Source organism: Diadema setosum, chromosome 5 (assembly GCF_964275005.1).
Source record: "Diadema setosum chromosome 5, eeDiaSeto1, whole genome shotgun sequence".
Classification (NCBI taxonomy): domain Eukaryota; kingdom Metazoa; phylum Echinodermata; class Echinoidea; order Diadematoida; family Diadematidae; genus Diadema; species Diadema setosum.
Genome location: NC_092689.1, coordinates 30,592,254 through 30,605,185, shown reverse-complemented (window position 1 = coordinate 30,605,185; position 12,932 = coordinate 30,592,254). Strand labels below are relative to the sequence as shown.

At 41.5% G+C, this 12,932-nt stretch overlaps 1 protein-coding gene across 1 annotated transcript in view; it reads right to left on the bottom strand.

Moving 5' to 3' along the window:
* LOC140228832 (maternal embryonic leucine zipper kinase-like) overlaps nucleotides 1-12,932 on the bottom strand; it is a 74,515-nt gene that overhangs the window by 16,977 nt on the left and 44,606 nt on the right. The window contains exons 5-6 of the mRNA XM_072309105.1: nucleotides 9,635-9,778; nucleotides 2,810-2,878 (exon numbers count right to left, since the gene is read on the bottom strand). Of these exons, the coding sequence (XP_072165206.1) occupies nucleotides 2,810-2,878; nucleotides 9,635-9,778 (213 nt within the window). The remainder of the gene's footprint in view (nucleotides 1-2,809; nucleotides 2,879-9,634; nucleotides 9,779-12,932) is intronic.

Below are 12,932 nucleotides of genomic sequence, written 5' to 3'. Positions count from 1 at the left end.
TTCTGCAATTTCTTATCTTTTTTTGTACGGTTTCAGTGAAGCAATTTGGCGTTTGTGTCACGCAACTTCCTCTAGAAATGAAAGTCTACTTCAAGACAGAGTGGAGTTTTTCACTTTCAAGCAGCAACTGTCATTAATGAGCCTCTAAATAGCAAACTGTACTATCTTATATACAGGCCCCTACCCACGACGAGATACGGGACACTGGCTGGAAGCTGCTATTCCAGTCCCCATCCCTCACTCTCAGCACGTCCCGTCCCGAATGCAACATGCACAGTGTAAACATGAAAACCCAAGATGTTGCCATCCTGTGACTATGCACAGTCGCTGAGAGGAAAAGGAAATGAAGAAGCACCCAACAGAGAGAAGGAAAAAAAAAAAAAGAATTCAACTGAGCAAAGTTTCCACCCCCTCACTTCTTACCACCCCCCCCCCAAAAAAAAGAGAAAGAAAAAAGAGACTATTTCATTTTCTCTACTCCTTATAGATACTAATCAGAAAGTGAAGCAGGCTACAATATAAGATGGAGAACAATCTACAAGGAAAACACCTGTCCACTTTTGGTATGAAACAGAAACTCATGAAAAGAAAAAATATCCATGTAAAATGTTTGTCATCAAGTGCCTCTTGCCAAATTGCCCACAAGCCCGTCGCAAATTACCACTGAAAGAAACCGACACGTAGAGTCAACAAACCATAAATATTGCTGGAGCAGCTACGCCTTGTCCCGAGCGGTTTCGCTTACGGCTCTGTCAGTGTGACCCGTCGATTGTGATAATGATAACAACAGGGGCTAAGGAGGGGGCATGGCCGCACCCCATCTCACCGGCACCAAAGAACACCCATAAATCTGCTGCTTTAATCAAACTTGGTTGGTGAGCATCCAATCTTTGAGGGCATCATCTTTAAATCATAAAACTCCCCCAATGACGTCCACCAGTGCATGCGTTGTCAAATCATGTAATTACTCCCCCTGCCCCCCCCCCCCAACTGTTACAAATATATGTGCCATGAAACAACTGTGAAATATACCACAACTACTGTGTACCCCAATTTTATGAACATTTTTAGTAGAAGTATGCCCCTAAAAAGTGCTTTAGACCATTATGACTGTGCTTTAAAGGAAAGAAAAAAAAAATGGCACTAAGCAAAAAATTGATGTTTTGTGTTATCTACTGGTCCTGACATTATGATAAGATTTCAGTTTGATAGTTCATCACATCCAGTGAATGCCTTCAAATTTCATTATCATATAGGTCCAAAAATAACTAAAAAATACAAATATACACACAAAAACACATATACATACACACATACACAAACCAGAGCATGCAATTCAACGCACATGAATGTAACTTTGCAAGACTTAAACCTGTCCCGCCCTCTGTCGCTGCCCCCGCCCCCTCGCCCATCAACGTTCCCTATTACACCTCTGGCATCACACCTCCTAGGGACTATTACCCTAGTTTGATAATCCCTGGTCGATTCCACCTCCTGACAATTGCAAGGAAGGGGTAAGTAACAATCTGAAGAACCCCCCTCACAATGAGAAGAATTCTGTTTTATCTTATAGTGTGCACAGAGATGTAAAGACATTTTTTCTTGTGTCAATGTATCTGTACAAGGAAAGGATGGGCTTTCCCACACACAGTTAAAAAGATACTGCTTCCTTTGGTAATCAAACACACCTACCCATGACTGAAATGTGTCAATTAAAAGCGTTTCCATTTCTCAACTTCGAAACTGTAAACTCAAGATGCGTTTAGACTTTCCACGCACTGCTGTTTCCACTCACAGCTTTACTGACTGTGCAGAGATGCAGCAAACTATGGCACACTTCCTCCCCATTTTGTCACAAAGAGGAACCATATTCTTTTTTTTTTAAATCTCTTCTCCACTTTTCATTTCAAACCTCATTCTTGTATAACCCTTGACACTCTGGAGAGACAGGAGATTAAAGATTCACAATTTGCCAGCACTTGATTTATTAATGAGCCGAACAAGTGGGAGTCTTCTCATTTTCCACAGCGGGTGGCAGTGGTTGTTGTGGCGGCCAGAGCCCCGCTGTGCCGTCATTGCCCCGAGATTTCTCGTCGCAAGGACAGGAGCGGAGCTCAATATCTGCATAACAGTATAATATAACCACATATCCTGTCCGACTGCTCCTTGTCCATATCATACACACAATTTAACCCTCCAAGGACTGCGTACTTGAAAAAACTACACCATGGACAGCTTGCACGATTCAAGGTTTCCAGTCATAATGAGAGAGAGAGAGAGAAAAAAAGTTATATGATACACTGAGACCACACATCAAGGGCTGTCATTAAAGGCGTTCCAATCACTATAATGGCAGTCAAGACTCGTGCAGCGTGTAAGGCGTGCTGACCGTCCTTTTGCTTCTGCCGCACTCGTGAAGTATCTCTTAATTACTGCGTGCCATCCTTTTCGAGGACAAACGACCGAGATATCAACACTCTGATACATATTTCAAGAGACCTTCACCCTCTCTTTTCTTTCTTTACAGTTTGAAGCACAAGCAGGACAGATCACAAATACAGTGGTCACGTCATCACATACACATGTACCTCCACTTGTAGCTATACAAGAAAAAGAAAATAAATGAACAGACAGCCTTTGGGCACAACTACAATTGCTATAACTACGCCATGCCATCTTTGAAAGCTAATTTCTTTTTTTCTCTTGCTCTTAACAACCCACGATATGTATAATGAAATCTTTGCAACTCAATTTTCTTGATTTCATGGGATCCGATGAAAGGACTAAACTGTGAATATTCATGACATACCTTGGGCTTGGCTGCTAAACCAAAGTCGATCAGTTTCAGGCTCTGGTCCTCATCAAGGAGAAGATTTTCCTACATGATAAAGAGAAAGAGAAGAAATTGGCATGAATACAAGCCTTTCAAAGCACAGTGATGTACATACCCACACTAGGGTACATAGTGGGTGGACAATCATTATTGCTGCATCCCATCCAATGACAATATAATCATGATGAATATGACCATATACATCGATGTAGAAATATTCTCATGCATATGAACATAAAAAAAAAAATGAATAGAATATCCATTTTGTGGGCACTTTATTCTCTACATCAACCACAAGGTAGTCTCTGTGGAAAAAAAAAAAGAAGAAAACTTCATGCAAATTATGCCATGAGGTGCATGTAGTATATTTTCTTTCTTCCCTAGGAACACAATGTAAAGTGTTCAAGAGATTGCTTTCGCTATGTAATATAGGTGTAACATGGGGCCCTGTTGACGCGGGATTTCTGACGAATGGGAACTTGTAACATGACAACTCCGCTCCGCGGACCCAGCAATCTCTTTCATCATAAAGCTAGTGGTGGCGCTAGATGTGAGGTACAGGGGTGTGAATCTCTCGCGAAGGATGAGAGATGATGTTGGCGCCGAGAGACAATGAATAAGTCACGCCGGTGGTGTGGTGTTACAATTGTGTAGGTGGACATCGGCAAGGTCAGTGTAGAACCTGAAGAGGCATGGAAACATTGATGTTTTTTTTTTTTTTTTTTCTCTCTCTTCCTATTAAAGTTTTATTTGCATGACATGGGGGAGTGATTCCAAGTGTCAATCTTATGTTCTAGGGTGTCATTATCTAGGGAATTTTCTTCCGAGCTAAAAAGAAAATAAATGAAAAATAATGGCTTTCTCTCTCCCCTTCTCTCTATTCCTTCTTCCATTTTTCTTTCTTTCTCATTTACTATCAATCTGATTCTCTCCAGCACAACCTCTCCTTCCCTGTCATACTGTTTATTTCTTTTTTTTTTCTCTCGTTCCTTTTTGTCTTTCTCAAAAGAGGGATTCTGTTTTCGAACTTCAGAGAACATACTGTCTCAGCAAAGTACATGACTCCTTTCTTACGCATACCTTGGAATGCTTTTTATGAATTCTTTACTGTAACATTTTAAAGAAAAAACAAACAAACAAACAATCCACAAGTTTTGTTAGCAAGACAGACAAGCTGACCTAGACTGCACCTGACCTCAGAAGCTGGGGATATAGGACACCTACCTATGGCCCGCCCCCAAAACAGTCGCAGCTGCGATCTGTCCATCCCCGCCCCCCGACTGGACGAGACTGACCCAAATCGGATGACTTTCCTAAAGCGCCGTCCACCAGGGCATGGTTTATTCGTCTTGTCCGGGGGCTGCCCCAGAGTGAAAACCATACGCGCAAGCGTTCCACCAGGAAAGGTCAGTGGAGTCACCTTAGCAATTACACCATCACTGTCTCCACGGGAGATGAACAATTGGGCACGATTCCACGCCACGACACGCTGAAAGGCATCTATGCAAATTTCTATGTGCCATCACACTGTCTTGATGTGTGAGAGAGTGATCTAAATGATAGCTTTGCACCAAAATAGGTGCCTTGTAATTATGATGCGCTAAGAAAATTATCCATCGCTTTAATGCCGTGCAATTAGGAAATTGCAAGTCTTGGCGAAGGAAGCATGCTGCATAATTAATCACTCTACACCACTTAACTTGCCGTTAATTTAACAGAGTGCTTTATGTGGTGCTTGGAAATTGCGCGAGGCAGCTTCACACGTAACATTGACCTATCAGGGCTTGTACTTTCCCTTCAGACTAGTTTCAAGACAATAAGAGCTTCAACATCACACGTTTATTCCAAGTGCAAAGAAATAAGGTCTGACTCGTTTTGTGCTTCTTTTAGGTTATATTTTTTGATTGACAATAAAAAAAAAAGAGGTATGAAATAAAAAGTGAGTTTTTTTTTGTTGTTGTATTTGCTCAACTCTACATGCAGTCAAGTTCAAGATTTGATAACTGAATTTTACTTCTGATACCACAAAATGCAAACGAATCAGCGTTGGTGGCACAAATATGTAATACTGTTTTACTCACTCTTCAATAATATAAAACTTCGATGAATTTTACTGCAATCGCTGAATTAGTAAAACAAGTAAATGCCTGAGTGCTTTCTGAGCTGCTTGACCCATGTGCAACTGATACAAAACATCATCATTTTATTATGATGAGTAAGTTGGAATGAATCCAATGATGTTGAACAGGGGAGTAGCCACTATCATTATTGCTTTCTGGGATGTCTGCCGATTTTGCTGGCCTGCTCCTCGAAAATTGCAGTGAAATGGCAGAAAGATCATCGACCGATACTTGCCTCTCTTACCGTCGGGGTAGAACGACGAGTCAATGATCTCTGAATAGGACACTGGAGGGAATGCTATCATAACCTGGGGAGACTCGAATGCAATGACTGTTTTGGGCTTTACTTTTCTGTTTATTTTCACTGTCTCTTACTGAAGTATGACCAAAGCAGTCACGAACATACTTCTCTGCAGTTGGCTGCCCATTGTTCGCGTTCCAGTGTGCGAGCATCCCTCAAGTGTTTGTGCCGCGCGAAGTTCAATGCCCTGGCCTAATGCGCCCGAACGAAATTGATGGAGTGGGTCTCAAGATATGTTCCCATGGAGGGCTACAATGGCTCAAGGGTCTCAAATACTGGAGGGATGATTTATTACCATCTATTCAAAAGCCGACTCTATTGGAGAGAGATACATCGCCAGGCAACATGCTTCATCATATTGCTCTGCCGTTGTTTGTTTTGTTCAGCCTTTTACAAGGCAATATAATTCGGATTAGAGTTTGGCAAGGAGTCTACCCCTTCGCCGTAAGATCAATAAACAAGAATCAACGAAGGGGTCTTTTCCAGATAGACCTTTCATAATGGGGGCTTAATTGTTTTTCTCTTGTCCACGCTTCGCAGAACAATCAAAACTTTACCCATGGAGCAATCAACCGTCTCCTGGTGAAAGGTTTCATCTATCTGTAACATCTTCTCCTTACTTTTTCCTCAATCTTTCAATGTGTAATCAAGAGACAATTAACAGCGGGGGATCTCCTCTCCCCAATGATTCCAGTGTGACACAGGCGCGCTGTTTTCTCGGAAAGCCATTCAGCGATCGATCGATCCCCCCTAGGATATCCCTGGCCTTGGAATCCACTCCGGACCGAATTCATCCTGTCCCGCCTCCTCCATCTTTGTCCAAGACCGACCCCCTGACCCTAGGACTGGATGCAAGTGAGCATGCATCCCCTGTGGTCAAGATTGCATTCTTTGGGTTTCATCATTTTCACCTGTCTCAAATCAGCTCCAGTGGTCCATGATGTTTATGATTACACTTTAACTTAGGCCTGAGTGGGCGTGGGACAAGTGTATCTTTCTCAGAATTTCTGAGACACTGGTAGTTTCACATCTCATGTAGATGATATACACTGTATAACCATAAATCATGGATGTTCTCTTGAAACTGATATTCCCTTTCGTTGGCAATACATTATTAGTTGAAAAACAGATGGCTCTTGCAATGCCACACAGAGTTAGCAGAGTTGAAGTTATACAACATATGCATGTGTATGTTGTTGTTCTTGCTCATTTTCATTTTTCTCTATCTACTAGTACCTATATCTCTCTATCTCTCTATCTATCTATCTATTTTTACTATCTGTCTACATGTGTATCTACCTATATTTCTGACGATGATATATATCTCTATGTTTACTCCCTCTAGTGTGGTTGTTGATGTATCATGATAAAGTAATATGGCAAGAAGTTTGATTTTTTTCCTTGCTATTCCCTGTCTTTCTATCTATCTATCCATCTATCTATCTGTTTGTCTCATCTCTCATTCTTTCTCTGCCCATATTGCTGCACCTATCGTGTGACTCCCTAGGCAGAAACAGTCCGATGGTCTCCAGCGTTGACGATTGCAATGTGCGAAACATTATCAGCGACTGCCAGTCACGCGCCGGCTTCTACAGAAACATTCATTACTGCTCCGTGGCTAGTTCTCTACTGGAGCATGGATGCAGGACACCGCTAATTAAGATGAGGCCATCTACTCTACAGGCACTCATCATTTTTTCTCCTTTCTTTTCACTGTAACTCTTCTTTGACATATAAATGCTTTAGAGCTTGCACGAATATGGATATTCACAAGGTGCAGGGTTGTTGTTTTTTTTTCCCTTTCTTTATGAAACCGAAAGTGACCTACGACGCTGTGGGTGCAATATTTCTGACAGTAACCACTCTATAGGCGTGGTCACACTGACAAAAGATTGAGAAGTTTGGTGGGGGTGGGGGAAATATCCCTAGCTGAAGTGGGAGGTCTCATGGGAAGTTTGCGGTCACACTGGCAAAACTTCTTAGAGATCACAATCTTAAACTTCTCAATCTTTTGCCAGTGTGACTGCCCCGTCTGAAAGAGTAAAACATGCAAAAAGAGGGTTGCTATACTAAATACAGTAAATCTAAATGCGAAGTTAAGGGTGACAAAGACAAGATTCACAGCATTTCAAAGTTTGGTTTGTCTTTTTTTTCCCATGCACTTCATACAGGCATTTGAAAAACAACGCACTTGTGCAACGGCTAGTGTTTCTTCATGAAGCCTGCAAATGAAAAGTCAGTCTTTGACAGCTTTGCTATCAATGCACTTTTGATGACGACGACATCGGCTTTGTCTGTCTTCACTCTCTAAGTGTAACCTTTCCTCCAAAGGATTTTGTTACACCAACGTATTCCTACACAGGGAATCGAGCATCACTGGTCTGCTTCGAAAGTATGGACAGTTTTTTTCCTGGTGGTCATCAACTGAGCTGGCATTAGTCAGCCAGTCCATGTATGTGCCACACGCAGTCAAGGTCGACAATCGACCTCAGGTATCGGATGATTGGGTGTCCTACTTGAAGGGCAATTAGAAATTCGGAGGAGCAAAGGTCCCCTGGGAAGATCGGTACAGAGACTGGGACACATCGTGTTTTGTGCCCACACCCCCCCCCCCCCCCCACTAAAAAAAGGGAAAGAAAGAAATGAAAGAAACAACAAGATGTGTACGACAATGTGGGCTAGTTTAGATGGAAATACTGCCAGCGATAGTTACATATACTGTCTGGCTACTATCTGTCACATCATCTGCAGTCAGGGGCTCCACTCAGCGAGCGAGATAAAACAAACGATAAGAATTTGTAATATTGCAAACAAATATTGGCATGCTGCTGCCTGAAAGGTTATACATGAATTTCTGCACCAGAGCTACATCGATAAATTGTCTGTTTTGGAACCCGAGCTCTTGGCTGTTGCTCCAGAAAAAAATTTCCCAAAATAGACTTTTGTCAACTCTAAAATGTGTCCAGGCACGTAGGTGCAACTAGCCATACTCTCTCATTAGCATTCAGATAATTCCTTTGAACTTGACCTGGTTAGTTAGCCAGTCCACTCATGCACAGCAATGTGCCTCTGTTCAACAGGAAGACAAGTAGTGACACAAGGGAGATTAAGGGGATTAGCTAATCTCTATTCATTGGCAATTAGCGACCAACCATTGGTGCCAACTGCTGAAGAGAGCGCTCAGGCGGACGTGCCAATCAGTGAACAACACACAGTATAAGGGTTAGTAGTCTAATAGGTTAATTGGACATGGCGAGCAAATAGATCATATCTCATTATGAGGCTTTAATGATCTTTAAATTCCAACATGATAGTGGCAATTCTCTTTTACATCTGATTTTCATGACACAGGTATATACATTGTAAGTATGACATGAAAATGCATTCACGCTCATGAAATTGCAATTAGAAATACTATAAAATTCATACAGTGAAAGTTCTGTTTGTGCCACGGCATGTTGTTTCACTCCTGTTCATAGGGTTGTTAATAGGCCATAGCTCGAGAAGTTCTGATCAGCAACATGATGTTATCAAAGTTCTGCCCAAAGTGGAGGTCGACCAGTTTTCACATACATATATAGGAATCAGAAAATGCACTCACTCTCGATATGCCCCTTGGCACTGACAACAGACACACACACCAGCTCACTTGCAATTTCTCATACTATCGATTCAGAGACGGTTGCTGAAAAATGCATGAACCGTCCCCAAATGTCATTTGCTCCACTTGCACAAGATGATAAATCATCCCTTTGCTTTTGTGGTGTGGTTCGCAACAGCTCAATACATTTGAATCCATCATTTACGGATGGATATGTCCATGATCCACTCCTTAAACACTAAATTGGCAACACGCACAATCAAAAAGACACAATTACGTACACACGACAGATAATGCATCTCCCTGGAAGTGTTGTAATACTACGTCATATCAGGGTAATAAAAGGAATGAGTTCAACTTATCATTAACGCAACAGAAACTATACTGACGTAGTATATTTGGTTAATTGGGTTGCCATAGTCCATTTTGACTTCTTTTTTTCCTTCTTTCCACTTTCTCTCTTTTTTTTTCTTCAAAAGGTTCAGTAGCACTGTCACTCTCATGACTATTGCTGGGACTATCATTGCCAACATCATCAAAATAGACACTGTAACTTGAACTGCACCCTCTGCCTGCTCTTCGCCGGGGACAAAGAAAACAAGATGACAATGTCTGGATCAACTTGCTCCTGTGCAGAGAGGAGTACAATTGTTTCGACATGATGATGGAGATATGGATTTGAAGAGGAGGGGGTTGATTTAGCGAGATTTGGGAGGAGGAGAAAATGACAGGGGTGAAGATATAGCCATAAACTCGCCAGACCTGGCGCACGTACTCACCGGTTTGAGGTCCCGGTGCGCGTACCCTTCGTGGTGGATGAAAGCGACAGCTGCGATAATCTGGCGGAAGAAGCCCCTGGCCTCATCCTCCTTCAGCCGGTCCTTCGCCACGATGTAGTCGAAGAGCTCTCCGCCCGGACAGTACTGTTTTATGAAAGGAAAATACAAGGGCTGACACATTAAAAGATGAATTCTTGTATGGGTGGGGGTGGAAACGGGGTGGGGTTGTGGTCAAGCTGTAAAAAAAGGGGGGGGGGCGTTGGGGGGTTGTAGACACCTGAAGAGAGTCTGGGAGAGTTAAACAGATAAAGACTGAAAACTCTGTAACTTTTGTAAGCAGCAATGCAGCAACGGCATACTCTCAACACCTGCAACTTGCACAGATTTATACAGCCTACCTGCAAGCTGGCATAACAAAATTTGCATTAAGAAATAGAGATCACACGGCATTATTCTTGAACTTCTCGTGTGAGATCCCTGTGTATTAGTCAGTGATTTCTTTTTGAATTTTCAAAGAAAACAAATGTGCCTATGTCAGGAAGGAAATCCTCAGTATGAAATGCCCCAGGATACTATACATGGGTCACTGCATCATTACATGCAGTAAACCTATGTAGCACTGCCTGCCTTCGTTTGAAGTGTTTTATCTTTTTAACTTTACATTTTAATGTCTGATTGACAGGAAAGAATGAAGTATAGTAAGAAATGCATACGTAACCACTAGTATTAGTGGTTTGTGCAGGTTTGTGTAAAAGTGTAGAATCTGAGAGTCAGAATAAAGCTTCATATTTTATCCTTTAAAATAGAAAGTCTGCATTAAATTAGTCATCATAAATAGTAGTCTACATGCTGCCAGAATGAAATTACAATCTCCATAATGCAGTAGATCATACAGTAAAATGCAACACACAGTTGCATACACCCCTAAAAAAAAAAAAAAAAAAAAAAAAATCACACTGTTTTGAAAATATTTGTGAGATAAACTGCTGCATATGGTGCCTGCAAATGCAAAGTGTCACATTTACCAATTATGCATAGACAATAGATAAAAAAAAAATAAAAGAATGGGGTCACTTGTCAATGTTTATATGACACTGCATGTTTACAGCCAGTTAGAGAGAAGTGTAAATACCAAAGACGCAACTTGACCCGTATTGGCGGGGTGCTTTAAGACCAGGGAGGCACCTGGTAAATGAGCAGAGAATTATTGGCGATGGCAAATGGGAGATAAATAGTTAATGGGGCGAGTGTTATGGGGTGAGGCAATATTGGAGTGGAAAGTACATCTGTAATTGGCTTCATCTATCAGTATCTCCCCACGGCATCTTCTTCTCATTTAAAAAAGAAAAAAACTGACAAAAAAGAATCATGGACGATTCCTAGGGAATACTTTGAGACACAGGTCAGAGAGCTCATTAATTGGGGGATGCGACGGACACCAGGGATCTGCAATTACTATTGCTGTAATCAAGCCCCAGCGACTATATGTGCAGATACGCTCGGCGCACACAGGCACGCAATAATCCAGCGGTGTATTATGCATTGATAGCAACTGATGTGAAGTCTCATGCTGTAGTTTCAAAGATCAGGGCACTTAAAGTGAAGTGTTGAAAACAATTTGCCTCCTTTGGGTGAATTAATTTCAGCAGCTTAAAAACAATAAGGCAAAGTTAAAGAAGACAGTCCTGCCCACAAGGTTACTGGCCTCGAGACGAAAACAAATGAATACCTCCCCAGAAAAGCATCCAAAGAAGCCATCATGTTTAAATTGTGAAAACACACTCAGAGCTAAATGTCAGAATAGACTGCTGAATACAATCATGTCAATGCACAAATTTCTATGCATTAAGCTGTTACAGTTTGCTTTGGATGGGGTCACATAATCTCAACATGTACCATCAGCCCAAATATTGAGCCACTCCTGCATTATTTTGCTGCTGATCTAAGCACAGAGCCTGTCAAAGCAGAATTTGGGCTGGAGTACTTAGGTATACTAGTTATGATTATTTCAAAAGCTACATAGCTTAAATCAAAGATCAACCAAAAAAAGAAGTCATGTAGGTTATGCGGAAATGCGGGTGTATAAACTACTGCATGGTTCTTCCGAGGAATGCAAGAAGTATTTAAGTACTTGTTCTTTCAAGCTTCATTTCCTCCCTTTTCCTGTGCAAGTTAATGCACACATCTCAAACTCTCAAATATCTTGGTTCTGACGATGAGACGACCTGTAGCCCTTTTCTTTCATGCTTTCTTCTTTTTCTTTTTTTTTTCAAACCAGGTTGAAATTTTGCACGAGCAACGCATTACTACCAGACGATGTCAAGAATTCCTAATGGCCCGGTCCATTTACGCAGGAGTAGCACGCTGCTGGGCCAGGAAATACACAAGTATGCTCAAACAAATGGAGAGGTGGGTCATCAAGCCCGCCATGCAATTTCCCGTCCTCGGTTCATGCCGAGCAATATCCAGATGGAGGTTGGAAAATGAATGGAAGAAGTCATACCAAGGAACCAGAGTAGAAAAAAAGTGAGAGAGAAAAAAAAAAAATGGAGAGAGAGGGAGGGATGGGAAAAAAAAAAAAAGAAAGAGAGAGAGAAAAGGGGGGGGGGGGGGGAGGGGGGATTTAGGGCAATCCAGATAATCTGCATCATATTTATCAGAGAGGTTTTCTGTCCATTTTCAAGTTACTCTGGCACTATGGAAGCTCTAACGTAAAAAAGAAAAAAGAAGAAAAAAAAGAAGAAGAAGATAATGCCTTCAGCAGCCTTCGGGACAGAGGCATAAAGATGTATAATAAATGAATTCAGAATACACATCCCTTCCTTGAACAAAATAAATATGAAAGAATGTATAAAAAAAAAAAAAAACTGAGGGGGAGGGGGGATCAATACAAATGGAAATGCCTGGATTTGATCGACAGATGAGTGCAAACCCCAGAAGCTCAATAGATTTTGTTCATTCATAACTCTACATTACGACGCCATTCTAGTCGGCATTTACCCACTCACACATTTTGCGCACTAAGCCAACTCAGGTTTCTTGATAAAAGCAGATTATGCCGCATTTTCATGGAATGGAACCACTCTAAAAAAAATCAAAAAAAGGACAACAAGTGCAAGTGAAGGAATGACTTGCTGTAACTTGTAAAGGCACCTTGCTATGGGATGAGAAGGCAAGGTACCATACTTTTTTTAAACAAGGTGCCTTGTTATACTCCTTAGGACAAAAAGACAAGAAGCAAAGTTCCTCATACTCTGCAAAATGTGCTTTACCAACCTTCTCATCTCAAACAAGTTTC